Source organism: Halichoeres trimaculatus, unplaced genomic scaffold, assembly GCF_033239565.1.
Source record: "Halichoeres trimaculatus isolate MK-OKI-2021-1 unplaced genomic scaffold, fHalTri1.1 fHalTri1_scaffold_11, whole genome shotgun sequence".
Classification (NCBI taxonomy): Eukaryota; Metazoa; Chordata; class Actinopteri; order Labriformes; family Labridae; genus Halichoeres; species Halichoeres trimaculatus.
Window position 1 is genome coordinate 5947121 of NW_027437189.1, and position 14740 is coordinate 5961860.

Sequence of the window (14740 nt, forward strand, 5' to 3'; positions counted from 1 at the left end):
TATTATTCATAAAACGACACTTCAATCAAACACATTGCAACACCTTAAACAAAGGTGCTTTAAATGAATTACTTAACTCTTTAAATGAAAGATGATTGTAATAAATGTAAAATCTTCAGATTGATTGCAGATTAAGGTTGGGAACACAATTTTTAAGCTCATGTGAGGAATTTTTGGTTCATGTTGCTTTTGGCGCCCCCTGTAGACAAAGTGTTGCTTCTTTTTTGTACCATTGCTTGCCTTAAACTGTTATCGTACAGTCAATCATGTGGTTTAAAGCACGGTTTGTACTTTTGTTTGCACGGTTTGTTTGCATTGCCTCTAGGGTGAAGTTGCTTTGCCAGTCTGCAGTACCCCTCCAAACCACAAAAGGGCAGTGTCACCTCCTTGGTTGTCATGGTTGTTTTAGTTCCTGTTACATTTTCTGGTTAATTTTTCATGGTAATTTGGAGAGTATTGTGTTAAATTGAAGCCAACGCATGCTGCCCTACTTCGCACAATCACTTTTAAACAATGGGATATAAACGGGATGTTGGTGGCGATGAAATATACGACCAATGGCAGAAGTCTAGGAATGTTGAAAACACAATCCTGCTCATTGAACCAATCATAGCGCTTCTGTCTCCGGTTGTTTCAGTGCATAGTGAAGGATTTTGAAGGAGCAACAAGGCTAAGAGCCCAAGCCCTGTTTCCACCAAGTGGTCTGGTACGGATCAGTACAGTTTGGTACGGGTCTTATCAGTAAAGATCTTTCCACAGCCAACCATGCTCTTCTTGGTAGGCAGTGCGTAGGCTGGATGCTGATAGCCGAGTCAGCTAAGTCATAGCGTGATGGCATAGCAGCACGACACAGTGTACCCTGCCAATAGATCCAACAAAGAAGAAAAACAGCATTTCTAGCGCCACCTTCTGGGGTCGGGTTGGTATGTACCTTGGTATGTATGGAAACAAAAAGTGGGACGATATGGGTTGGTAATTTGGGGACCCATCCCCGTTAAAGTCAAAGAAAACACCACAAAATGTCCCTAGTCTCTGTTTCCCCACTTCCTTGTCACTTTATCAATTCCTCATGTCCTGTAACCTCTACATTCTTTTTTTTTAATCAATTTTTCTTTAGAAATCAGTTTTGTCTGCGTTTGGGTTGTCCATGTTCCAGTCTGTTGCCCCAGGTGCAAAATTATGTGAACAACTCTTTTAAGGAGTTTTGTTTCGAAACAACTTAGGGGCCGTTTACATGATAACTGTTTTAGGGTGAAACGCAAAAGTTTTGTTGCATTTTGGCCTCATTTTAGTGCTGTATCTGCTGACTGTCTTTAACAAAATGCGCATCTGTTGCTCCACTTCTGCACTTAGTTTTTTACCCAAACACCAGATGATCAGCTCAACTCTACTTCAATGGAGATCTCCCAAAAGCTGCTTCTGGACAAGACAGTTAAAGCACCACCTACAGGCATGCCTACTACAGCGTTTTCAGTCCCTCAGTGTTTCCGTGTAAATGCAGATTATTTTCACTGCATTTTCACTGCGTTGTAGCGTTTTTTTTAGATGAAACATTGTTGTGTAATTGGGGCCTTAGATGCTCCGATTGGTTGAATCTTCCAGAGTGTATTGGATCTAAAACTTGGGATCATAGACTGTATATAGAGTAGACAACGTGGCTCCGCCATTCACCATTGCTCGGTTTTGAAGCCAAAATACCCCCCCCAGACGCCGCCATTGGCAGCCAGCGTCTACGCAGTAGAGTCTATGAGAGACTAAGAGAAAATCTGGGTGGAGCTTGAAGACAAATATAATAATTATTTTTTTCTTTCAAGAGTCTCTTCTCGGCTCTGCCCCCCATTTTTACAAAATACAAAAGAACGGCAGCTGTCAATCAACACAAAACATGACGTAAAACCTCGTTTTTAACCTCTTATACCTAACAAAAATGAAACTTTTCAAAATAAAGAGGACTTTTACAAGGCAGCCAAATGATATCTTCAAACCACCACAACAATTGGACGTGAGAAACATTTCTACAAGGTGTATCAATGTTTTAAAGTTGGACCACAGCCCATCTGGAATGACTGGGGAGATGGTTTATTTTGACACTAGGGAGAACCGTATTTGTGGCGACCTCACCTCAAGCCGAGCAAGGTGACATCCTTTTTTTTTTCTTCTTTACAGTCTACCCTCTCAAGAATCTAAAACTAACACAAGTTTCAGACTTATTTCAAGTTAAGAACTTCAGAACTAAAGGACAAGATCACTCTATTATTAGTACCTTGGTGCATTAATTTTCATGTTGAGTCAAAGCTTGTCTCTCTGGAAAGGCACAACATTAATCAATAACCTGTTTTAAAGCAAAGCTGTTGTGAACATGTGTAATTAATAAGCAGTTTGAATATCCAAAAAGGAGGAAAAAAGAGCGAAGAAATGATTAAAAAGACAAATCTGTCAGGGTTTGGATGGCGAGGATCCGCAGACTGTTTGAGATTCTGGAAGTTTGAAAACGCCTCATGCATTATAACTGAAGCACTACCCCGAGTTCCCCGAGTTTAATCCTTTCTGCAAGTGCTTCATCAACCTTCAGCTTTTTTGACAAGACAGAAGTTTCAGCATGTATGATTAATAAGATACAAATGTGCAACTGATATTTGATAAATGACTTTGGTTTCATATTCATGATGTACAATGAATATGCAGCACCAGGGGCTTAGGCCTACTTGATTGATCAAATGTATTCCATTCATCACTTATTTTTGCTTAATTAGCATATTTGAAGCAACACCATTAACAGAGGAGGACTAAGGGCTATTTGGAAGATTTGATGTATGTTGGGGAGCAGACATACATGCATCCCTCTTTGTCTTGTAGAGCTCAAATCCTCAGGGGGCAGAATTCATTATAAAGAATATTTTACAGCTGCGTTTAGGTGCATCATTCGTCATCTCTTCTGCGCTCAAAGTATTTGCTTTTCAACATTTTTAATCACGTCAGAGCGTCTGCAACAGAACAATGCAGGTGCATGGCTACGCGTCCTGGTGTCCTGTGTGAGGATGTGGAGACGTTAAAGCTCTTTTCTGGGAGATTTCTCACAGGGACGTAATAACCTGAGGACTTTGGGGAGGATAAATGGGAGAAAAGGGAGTTAGGATGTGGGTCATTATAGCTATAAGTTCCAAAGCCCTTCATTAAACACATGAGCTAGTCATTACGCCGCTGCTGTGTGATGAACATTTTGAACCCAGCTTCCCCTCCTCCTCCTCCTCCTCCTCTTCCTCTGGTTTACAGGCCAGATGATGCAGAGAATCTCGTCTGGCGCAGGGCGAAGCAAAGTCAGGCCCAGTGTAAATGTTTTGTGTGTATCCAAGCAGGCAAATTCTGATGCACATTTGCCCTATTACAGCACATCAGCGTCAGCCAGACGCACGCGAGTGCAAGCAAGCAGCGTACACTTATCATTATTTGATAGCATGTTTAATGACAGATTGACAAAGGATTTGCAAACGCGAGCTGGCGTCAATTCTGCTAAGGTCGGGTTTCACTGCGTCTGCAATGCATGTGTACTTATGTGCATAATTTGATTTTTCAACTAAGCTATTAGATCTGTTTTAGAGAGCAACTCAAAGCTAGGGTGAGCACTTGTGATGTTTGGAGTCAGACAGAGAGACGTTTGCAGAGCTTCTAGACATTTCCGAACAGATTTCACAGCCAGACTTTGGTCCAGTCCAAATACTGATGATACTGAGAGAGAAAACAATAAATTATGAATGCGTGGGCAGTAATTTCACTCTTAATGCTGTGTTTACTTTGACAGAAAAGGTTCCAGACATGACTCTGTCCATAATTAATCACATCATCTCTGATCTTATTTCTGGGATTCCTCTTTAAGATGCATGTTTCCTCCTTTTTCCTTACGTAAGAGCATGTTTCTCTGTTTCGAATCTGGATTGTGTGTCTGTGTGCAGAAATCTGTGTTCTATAATTAGCCGTGACAGGTTGGATACTTGCAGTGATTAACTGTGTTAATATGCACACATCTAAAATGAATTAATACAGAGCTTTAGGAGAATTATGGGTTTATTTTACTTAATTACCTGCAATGTGTTACCTGAAGTGTATCAGTATTTAATAACTCTGGTATTCCTTTAAGGTGTCATGTTAGTATGAAAAACTAGCTCGTGTTTTGACTTCTTTAAATCATCCTCTGATTGCTTCGTGAGAATCACGCTAGCTCCGCAAAGTTTGCATGAAATTCTTGTTTACCAACAATAAATCTCACATTGACTTTGATTTATTTCAGCAAATTATGGTCAAAGACATCTAATTTCCTTCTGTGATTGCACTGATGAGGGCATTTTTCTTTTGTTAGCTCCAAATAAAGCTCGTTTAGATTGTGCTGAATCCTCAAAATGTGCCTGTAGCTCACGAGAGCTGTGAGATGCATCCAGGTTTTGATCACAGTCAGGATGTGTTTACATGCACATGGAAAACCTGGTTATACAAACCTCTGTGTGCATTATAAATATTAGCATCCTGATTTCTAAACAGCATCGCATTTCTACAGGGGCTGTCGTCTTTACCTTGAGTTCTGGGAAAAATAGAAAATATTAAAGAGGGGGTATTCTGCTTTCCCATATTTTTAATCATGGATTTAAAGTAACAAACCTGGATGTTCAAACTAATTGTGCACAGATTTTTAAACCTCTACTCATTCATATGTTGCTAAAATCCCTGAATCTGTCTGTAAACTGGTCCGTTCTAAAATTAGCATGACATCATCATGAGATCTTTACGAGACTTGCTGAAATGATGATGTCATCTAATGAAGAATCACCTAACTGGTCCATTGAATGTCAAAAGGGCAGGCTTCAAATACCAAAGTCTGGTTGACCTATCAGATGGAAGTGAGTTTGTGGTACAGGGAGCCTTAAAGAGACAGAACCTTAAATATAGCATTTCATACATAGGCTGAAATAAGGTTTCCAATGCGAGTAGAATAAAGTTTTTTCAAGTTGTACATCATATAATACTACTACAAGAACACTAAAAGGCCAGAATAAGGCTTTTTGAAAAAAGGACAATACCCCCTCTTTAATTGTTATTAAATTATGATGTCATCTTATGAGGAATCTCCTAACTGGTCCATTGAATGTTAAAAAGACAGGCTTCAAACACCAAAGTCTGATTGCCCAATCAGAAAGGTGTGGGTTTGTGTAGCAGGGAGCCTTAAAGAGACAGTACCTAAAATGTTGCATTTCAGACAAAGACTGAAATAAAATTTTATATGTGAGAAGAATTAAAATATTTTTGAGCTGTAAATCATGTAATGCTACTACCAGGACACCAAAAGGCCGGAATAAAGCTTTTTGAAAAAAAAGGACAAAACCCCCTCTTTAATTTTAATTAAATTATGATGTCATCTTATGAGGAATCTCCTAACTGGTTCATTAAATGTTAAAAAAGCAGGCTTCAAACACCCAAAATCTGGTTGACCAATCAGAAGGAGGAAGGTTTGTGAAGCAGGGAGCCTTAAAGAGACAGAACCTAAAATGTAAAATTTCAGAAAAAAGCTGAAATGAGAGTTTTCTGATACACTAGGGTGACTTAAATAGTTTTTTTTTTAGTTTTATCATGTAATGCTGCTATAGGGGCACCAAAAGGCCAGAATAAAGCTTTTTGAAAAAAGGACAATACCCCCTCTTTAAACAAGCCCCCCAATTTGAGTTGCGTCAGTCAAACTTCCAATTTATATTCAATTCTTAGACACCAAAATGTTATAATTTTGATAATTTGTTGCTTTGAAAGTGAGAATGACACTTAGCTGAGCTGGTGCCTCAGGCGGTTGCTGTTAGCGGCTATGCTAAGGCATGTCATTTAGCTTTTTGACGTCTGCAGATCTCAAAATCCTGTTTCTCAAAACCACAGTAGGGTTTTGTATTCTTGTTTCTGGAATATGGATGTGTTTACACACACACAAACAAAAACAGAAGACGTAAAATACCCAATGAGAACCGGAAAAACCAAAATCTTGTAAACACACTCACAGACTTGAACCCACATTTGATTTTCTCTGACAGAAATGAGGTTAATTAATACAAATTCACACTAAACATACATGTGCATTAAGCCTCTTTTTTATATAAATTAAAAGCAATGAGTCTCACTTAAATTTGCACTCAGTGGCACATCTGATAATGCTCTTTTTCCAGAGCACTCTGCACCATCTTAAGGACAATGGCAGCCTCCATTTAGAATAAGTTGCTCCTCTAAAGCATAATGGCCCTACAGACAAATCAGAGATCCATCGGCGAAGAAAGGCACTAAATAATTTATAGCTTTAATCTGCTCACTGAGGTGTGTGGTCTTTGACAGTAATTATAAATGCAGGGAGAAATTATAGCTGAATACTTTAACTGCATTAGGAGTCATCTGATGAACAACGTGATTGCCTGCTCATTTCCAACAATAGGGGGCAAGTTGGTGTCACAGCATTCAAATCACCACAGTGCCCATGTGCTTTTTCCCATTTACCATCAAATGTCAGTCGGCCGTTATAAAAAAGGGATTTGATGGGTGGAGGTAATTGAGGACTTGATTGCTTGAAAAGAGATGAATTGCATAAAATGTTTATGAATTTAGGAGGCAATTATTTTTAATAGCCTTGAAATAATAGAGCTGGAGGAAATATGTTTAATTGTTATGATACCATCTTGCAGCAACAGCAGCCGCGCTCACAGGAAAGCAATAAAGTCTGACAAGAAGATGTATCTGTGAGGTGTATCTAAGAGTCATACGGTAAAAAGAGAGGATGCAGTGTACTGTACGGAGGGAGGATGCAGACTCTGCTTACTCTGTGGGAAAACATGGAGAGGAAGACGACATCTCAGATAAAGATACTGAGAAAAGGCTTTGTTTTATGGTTTATGATCCTGACTTTAGCTGCTATCAACAGAGCTATTGATTATTGGATAACATTAATTTAGATCACATTGGGGCTGTTTTTGTTGTTGCATGTTGATCATCAATGGAATTTTTTGTACACATTAGGTTACTTCTTATTCGATGGCTAAAAATACTAATATTGCAAATTCTTTTAAATCTGCATCATTTTTATTATTTATTTATTTATTTTTCTGGGTGGGGAGGATTACTATTTATATACTTATACATGTATCTAATATTGTAGAAAATGATAAAAGTTGGGTTTTATGAAAACTTACATTGAATGGAATATATTTAAAAAATTCTTCCCAGTTAATCTTAATTTATTGTTTTCAGTGGGATGCATTTATTCATTTATTTTTGCTGTTTTGGTGTTTTTTTTTTTTTTTTTTTTTTTTTTTTAATTGAGATTTTAAAATGCATAATAATAATAATAGTTGTGCTTGTGAATTTTTATATTGGAAACATGATATAAATTAAAAGAAAAAACAAAAACAAAAAAACAAAACCAAAAAAAAGACAAAAAAAATGAAAAATACAACAAAATAAAATTAAAAAAATAAAAATAAAAAAAAGGTTTTGGTTGTTTTTGATGGGTATGGATAGTAAAAGAAGTGGGTATATCTCTGGATACATATACAGTTATAATTATTGTCATTATTTTAAAAGTAAGGAGAGAATAGGCCATGACATGATACAAAAGACTGCTGGTTGAAGCCAAATCTGGACCTCTTGCTTTCAGTGATACATAATTAAATGCATGATTAAATTCCCTAGCTACTTTCCTAAATAGATACAGCTACAATTTTGCAGTCTTGGCTGTTCACACTTGTCTGTCTGAAGCTACTTTGTTGAGAATCTTTGTATTAAATCTGCTTGAAAATTTCATCAAGATCCGTTGGTTAATTTTTGAGTTCTGTTGTTCACAAACAGACAAACTCTCCTAAAAAATGTTTATATTGGATGTCAAGACTTCTACACTGTCATATAAAGCTCTGAGAAAAACGAACCGACATTTCCCAGCAAATCACTTAAAGCTCTTATATTGACTTTGGCGCCCCCTGTGGGCAAACTGCAATTTCTTCTTTCGGATGTTTTCTGATTTTTCAATTTTTTGTTTCATGGCTTCTTTTTAATTTTATTGACAGCTTAAGGGAGACTAGATTAAAAATTTGGTCAGGCCGGATTTGCAGACTAAGGACATGAGCTGGGAGGCAGAATTTTAGCAGCAAAGTTTAGCTACTGTGGTTCTCTCCTGAGCTATGCTAGTCTGCTAGACGCAGTCAAACTCTGAATTTCAGCTGCCCTTGGTTTGGTTTTTAGACTTGGTGCTAAAATAAACAATAATAAATATTTCCTTATGATTTTCCATGCTGATTTTTGTTTCAGGTTAGAAAGAGACATGCTTTTTTCACCTATGCAGTACTGCTAACGTTAACTTTTCTAACACATCTGCTCAATGACACAATGTATTGTGGGTTTGTTGCTAGGTTACAACAGGCGTTACAGTCAATATTTATAACAATGTTGGAATATTTGTAAGAATTTGTCAGTGTTAGTAAAAGATGTTTTTCTCATCGAACACATGAAGCCCGTGGGTCGCTAATTGAATAGCGCTGTCGTAAGTGGTACATTTTTAACCAGAGCTTCCTGAAAAAGAAAAATCAAATTTTCTGCAGAACAATCTGCGTCCTCTCATCTGCCCTCTTGTCTGGACCTTGTTGCTTTGCTTTTGTAAGTCTTTAAAAAATATCTAGTTTCAGTTTGTATCATAATCACTCAAAAACTCCTCACTCAAGTTTAAACCTTGAAAATAATCAACAGAAAAGCTGCTGCTTATTCAGGAAAACACTTTTCAGTAGAGCCTACAAAAGAAAAAAAGGATAAACAAGCTGTTATCAAATGTTAACTCTTTATTTGAATAAGTAAAAAAAGGTGCAGGTATCACAGGTATCGTCTGTCTTCTTCTCGTCCTCGCTGCATGAAATGCTCAGATTTTTTTGTTTTCTTCTAAAATATATTTACATGTGAAATAACCTAATTCTTTTTGAGTCATGTACAGAATCCAACTCTAAACTGGTGATTAAACATTTATTAAAGTGCTTTTTTTTTTTCTCTTTCTTCTATCGTTGCAACACAAAACATCTTTACATAGCAATACACTGTACAGGTCGGCGTGTGTGTGTGTGTGTGTGTTATGGTGTGTTGGGCTACCTGTGTTAAGAGCTGCACGTTTCTGCAGGTGGACTGTATCACAGAGGTTGTAAAGTACAATTAGTTTATTATTTTGTCTTTGAAATACAATTGAAACTTGACATATCATACAAATAAATAGTAGTCATAGCCAGGGCTATTGCATGCAAACATCAGCATTTATGTTTCTTCAAGCAGTAATACATTTCATTACTGGTGATGCAATTGAGCAGGGTGCAAAAGTATCTCTTAGTGTTTCCTTATACAATTTCTCTAACCAGTGTGTCTTTGCTGTACTCCATGAAATATCTGAAATGATGCACACTACACAATGCTAATCGAAAAATGGCTGAAATATCTGACCCGTGTATTAAAATAACAAAAGGGAAAAAATATGAAAACTAGTCCTTGTCCATTTCCACGTATTGTGAATGGTTGTCGGGAGATTTGCTGTGAGTTTTACTCAAATGGAGTTTGACAGCGTGATTACTCGCAAATGTCCGACAGCAGAGCTTACATTTGAACTTTGAGTCAATGTCCTCGTCCGTGACCAGACCCTCAGTGGCTCTGACGCCGAGGGCCTTGGACAGTTCGGGCTCCTCGACCTTCGTCTGGTGCTCTACGGGCATTTTGCACATGTCTTTGATCTGGAACCCGAGATGGGACTCCAGATGTGTGATGAACGTGTTCGGGGACCTAAACTGAGAAGCGCAGTCATTGCAGTAGAAGATGGGGTGTCCCGTGTCCATGTTCTTGAGGAATTTGGTCCCTCCGGTTTTCCGCAGTTGGTACTTAACGTTCGCTAACCAATGGCTTATGGTGGTCATGGAGAGTCCGGTGAACTTGGAGATGTGCATCCGTTCCTGAGGGCCGAGGTCTGAGAGTAAGTACTTCCCCTCGGAGGTCTGGAAGAGGCTGGAGGCGAACTGAGCCTGCAGGATGAGGAGATGGCGAGGATTCCAGTTGGACTGCCGGCCTTTGCGCTTGTGGACGGAGTACACCTCGGCGGACACGTCTTCGAACCGCCTGACGTCAGATTCCAGTTTCATGCTCGGGATTCTTGATGGAAGGGAGGGTTTTGGCGTCGTTGCTTTCGGGAGGACTTTGACCATATCTGCGATGTCTGACAGAGCGTATTTCTGAGGCATCGGGGCTGACGGCTGCAGGAGGGAGGAGGTCGACTTGCTGTGTTTGGATTTCGTTAGATCTATGGGTTGGTCATCAGTGGCGAACAGGAAGGCGTTATCAGGCTGGTTTCTTATGGCCTTTCCGAGCATTAAAGCTGGTTTCTCGCCACTGCGGTTAATGTCAGAGTAAATAGACTTGGTGTGAGCAGATACTTTATCTATTCTTGAGTGATTGGGCTTATTTGCTTTGCCCAGATGATTGTTTAGCACCGACTGCAGCGCACTGAGAGGGTTTATGCTGAGCAGAGCCGGAGTGTCACTGAGAGGCTCTGAAGTAGCGCTGCGTCCATTGCTGGCGGAGGGACTCGGCGTCTTGCCTCTGTCAGAGAAATCTGGGCTCAACTTCCCTTTGATCGCCTCACTGCCTTCATTCACACAGTCTGCATCCAGCTTTGAAGAGGAAGAGGAATCATCCTGACAATCGCTGTCATCATTCTCCGCCAGATCAAACTTAATATTCTGACTTTCTTTACCATCGCTAATGCCAACCTTTTCTTTTTTGATGTCCACATTTTGATGCTGTCCCTGGGGAGCCTCGACTCCCACAGCACCCGGGTAAAACTTCCCCTTAGGGGCAATCGGTCTCAGCTTGTGGTTAAATGTCTGCTTTAGCTGAGCGGGGGGAGACGCAGAAAGAGGGGCGCTTTTGATGATGCCAGAGAGCTGATAGGCAGCGTGAATGCTCGGGTAGGCGCTCCAGCTCGGTGTCCCTGTTTGAGCTTTATTGATGGCAGAGGCCACTGTGTTGGCTAAAGATTTAAGAATGTCCCCTCCTCCTCCTGAGTCCTGTTCAAGATCCTCCTCACGGAGATAAGGGTACTTAAAGGCCCCATTGGCTGCCTTTTGATCCTCACTCTCTTGCTTGTCATCTTTAGTTTCGGTTTCTTCCATTTTGTCTGATGAGCCTTCCCCCTGGCTATCCTTCTCACAGCTCCCGGGGGACGCCGTTTTCGGAGAAACCTTTTCTCCCTCAGTGTCACTGGCAGCAGGATCAGCCAAAACCTGCATCTTCTCTATGGCAAGGGGGTCCAGCGCTAGCTGCTTCCCCTTTTTCGAGGCTGAGTTTGTGACTTTGATGAAGTGTCCGGTGACCATCATGTGTGTGGTGAGCTGCTGAAGGGTGTCATGGGAGCTCCCGCACTCCATGCATTTGAGAATCTGAGACTTGCACGTCTCAAACTGCCAAGTGTAACTCGCTCCGTTCTGATAGCCGTAGCGGTTGTTGTTTGCGTTTGAAAGTGACGCCGCCCGCTGTGCCTCGGTGTACGCGGACAGACCAGTGGTGGAATCAGGGGAGCAGGGTCTCGCCGTTTCAAAGGCCCGCTTCTTCGCCGGAGGCAACAGCTTGGGCGTGATTACCGGGATCGGCTCTTTTAAAGGCACTTTTTGGTAATGCTTCGTTTTAATCATGTGGACACTCAAATCCTGCAGAGAGTCAAATGAGTGACCACAGAACATGCACTTCAAAACTTTCTGAGCGTCCTCTTTCCCTTCCATGTCTTGCAGGTTTCGTTTCCTCGACTTGGAGGACGAAGCGGTGGCGTTGCTCTGTTTGCTGTGGTTGTTGTCCTGGTAATGCCCGCTCTTGTTCATGTGCACCGTGAGCTCCACCAGAGTGTCGTAAGCGGCGCTACAGTCCTTACAGCGGAAGCGGCTGGCTCCCGTGAAGACGGAGCCGCAGGGTTTGGTGGTTTGTCTGTACAGGTGCACGGAGCTGAAGAGGTTGGGTTTGGACGCGGGTTTCGGGGACAGCGTCTGCTGTAAGGTCTTGGAGAGGGCGTCCTGGTGCCAGTCGAACTCGCTCTTCGTGCTTCCGTTGGTGCTGTCGCAGTTGGCTTTGCTGGTGTTTTTGCCAATTTTCAAGTCCATCCCGATCCCCGTCCAGTAGGAATCAGAGAGGAAGTTTGCATAGGCCGCCCTCATCTTCTCCAAGCTACCGCCCGTCTCGTCTTTATGCTTGGAGCTGCGGCTCTCCTCATCCTTCTGGCTCTCCGGTGGCGAGGAGGTTTTGAAGTCTGAGAGTCTGTCGCTGCTGTCGCTAAGGCGGGACTCTAGCTCTGCCTCCTGATTGGACAGGACGCTAACGGGAGAGTTCTGGTTGCTGTAGGTGTTGGTGCTCTTGTTGTCGAGCTCTCTGTCCTCTGACACTTTGGGGCTGGTCTTCTCCGAGCATTCCTCTTCGGTTTGAGCGTCGTTGTCCGCATCTTCCTCGGCGATGGAATCCTGGAGAGCGGGGTCTTCATCAGGCATGTACACTGAAAACGGAAGAAAGAAGAAGAAGAAAAGTTAGTGATGCTGGAGCAACAACAGTTATGTGAATGTGTAATTCAAATCCCTGAGGTTGAACAATCATATAGCCAAGATATGGCTTCAATCACTCAATCAAACTTTATTTTTTTAAAAGAAGTGGAATAAAAAGCAGAAAATTGCATAATTGCATAAATGAAAACATAAGCCCCCCCTTACCTCATTCAATATACACACTCACTCACTCAAACACAAAAAGACATAAAAAGGAAATTCTGTCAGAAAACAGAATACGAGGACTGAGAAAATCTCGAATTAAAATGGGGAAACACAGGAGTTAAAACTAAAATAATAATTAATTAAAAAAAAAAAAACTCGAAACCACTAGAGGGTAGTGTTGTCACGATACCAAAATTGTGAGTCGATACGATACCTGTCTAAAATATCTCAATACAGATACTTTAAATGACACCATGGCAAAACTTAAAACATCAGAAAATGAATAGAACAAGCAGCTTGAAAGGAAGGCTGCCTCAGGTGATGGTGATCATGGAGAGTCCAGTGAACTCTCCAAGTTTAAACAAGTGATTAAAATACCAAACTAAGTAAAAATCTAGTGAATAATAACCTCAAAGAGAGCTGATGTCTTAAGTTTTTTTTTTTTTTTAATTTTTTTGATAAATTGGCCCCTTTTTTGGTTAAAATATTTTTTATGGCACAAATGTCATAACTTTGCTTAATTTATGGAACTTCATGGGTTGCAAAATGTTTCTAAAACTTTAAAATTCCCCAAATTTGCAATTTTTGTCAAAAAGAAAAAAAAGTGCAAAAAGTTAAAAATTAAAAAAAATTGCCACAATTTCATAAATTTGCAAAAAATAAAAATAAAAACCAAACAATTACATATGTAATTTTTTAAATATTCCACACACAATTTCATAAATTGACAAAAAAGAAAAGAAAAGAAAAAAATGTAATTTTAAAATTTCCTTTTTTTCTAAAAATTAAAAAAAGCTATTTTTTAAAAGAAGTTAAATCTAAGTTATTTTCAAAAAAACTGTAGAATTTAAAGTGAGTCAATGCTGATTTTTCTGACATCTGTTTGTGTGTCTGTGGGGCTAAGAGAGATTTCTAAATTGTGCTTTGACAATTTATTCAATTGTATACAGTTGTGTACAATATAACTAAATAGAAAAAAAGTCAATGTTGTTCAGTTATGAGCAGGTATATAGAATTAATGAATATGGAGGGAGTCTCTGATTGTCCCCCAACTTTAAGTATGCTTCTGGGATCGCTTATATTTTTCAAAGTCAAATCAAGTCCTGTACTTGGGCGTTATATCGAAAACTCAAAAACCATCCACCCCCTGTCTCTCTAAGTTGGTTTTGATCCAAAGATGCTGCAGGAGACCTCAGAGACAGATACAGATAACTGTGCAGCACTCGTTGATGAAGAGTTTATCAGAGCCTTAGCTGATTTCTTTCTTTCTTTTTTGGTGTTGACTCGACATGTAGTGAGTTAAACTAACGTAGCTCTGCTCTAACGCAGCATCCTCTCCAATAAGGAGAGTTTAGAGCAGCGTGAATCTTATAGTGAGAAGGCTGACTCTAAAATAGTGAAACGTGTGTCGTTGTGAAGTTCTGTCTGTTGCCCAGGTCTGCTGCAGACTTGTGTAACACTCACTTCAACAGGGTGTATGCTGAAACCCAGAGGTCAATTACAATACCTTTTTAAGACTATTTTAAAAACTTTTCAAAAAGTTTTAAGACCTCATCGCAATTTTAAGCTGTTGGTAGCAACCCATCTTTAACAGTTGTGGTTTTTATTTCAATAGAAATGAGGTAAGCTGTGAAGGAATGAAGCTTGAAAGAATAAATTAAACTACTGGCAGGTTTATTGACACTCCCATTCTTGTTCCCATACAACAAGTAACAGCAATTATTCAAGGCCAACTAGCTGAAAAAACAAGAACTTGTTTCATCGTTATCAAAATTTAGGAAATTTTGCTAAGCTCCAATAGCTGACAACTTCACTGGCCAAATGCTTAACGGCCCAATCAGGGGACAGTTGCAAGGAGGAAAAGAAATATTCATGAATACTTTTGGAGTCAAAGCTTGAACACCAATGAAATTTAATACCTCAGAAAACAATAATTAAGACTTTTAAAACATTTTTAGAACCTTAAT

General features: G+C 39.9%; 1 protein-coding gene across 2 annotated transcripts in view; it reads right to left on the bottom strand.

The window, feature by feature from the left end:
• Window positions 1–8844: 8844 nt before the first annotated feature.
• tshz2 (teashirt zinc finger homeobox 2) overlaps window positions 8845–14740 on the bottom strand; it is a 71097-nt gene continuing 65201 nt past the window's right edge. For both annotated transcript variants that reach the window (XM_074682045.1, XM_074682044.1), the window contains exon 2: window positions 8845–12562. In XM_074682045.1, coding sequence (XP_074538146.1) covers window positions 9522–12557 — 3036 coding nt within the window. In that variant the 5' untranslated portion in view covers window positions 12558–12562 and the 3' untranslated portion in view covers window positions 8845–9521. The remainder of the gene's footprint in view (window positions 12563–14740) is intronic.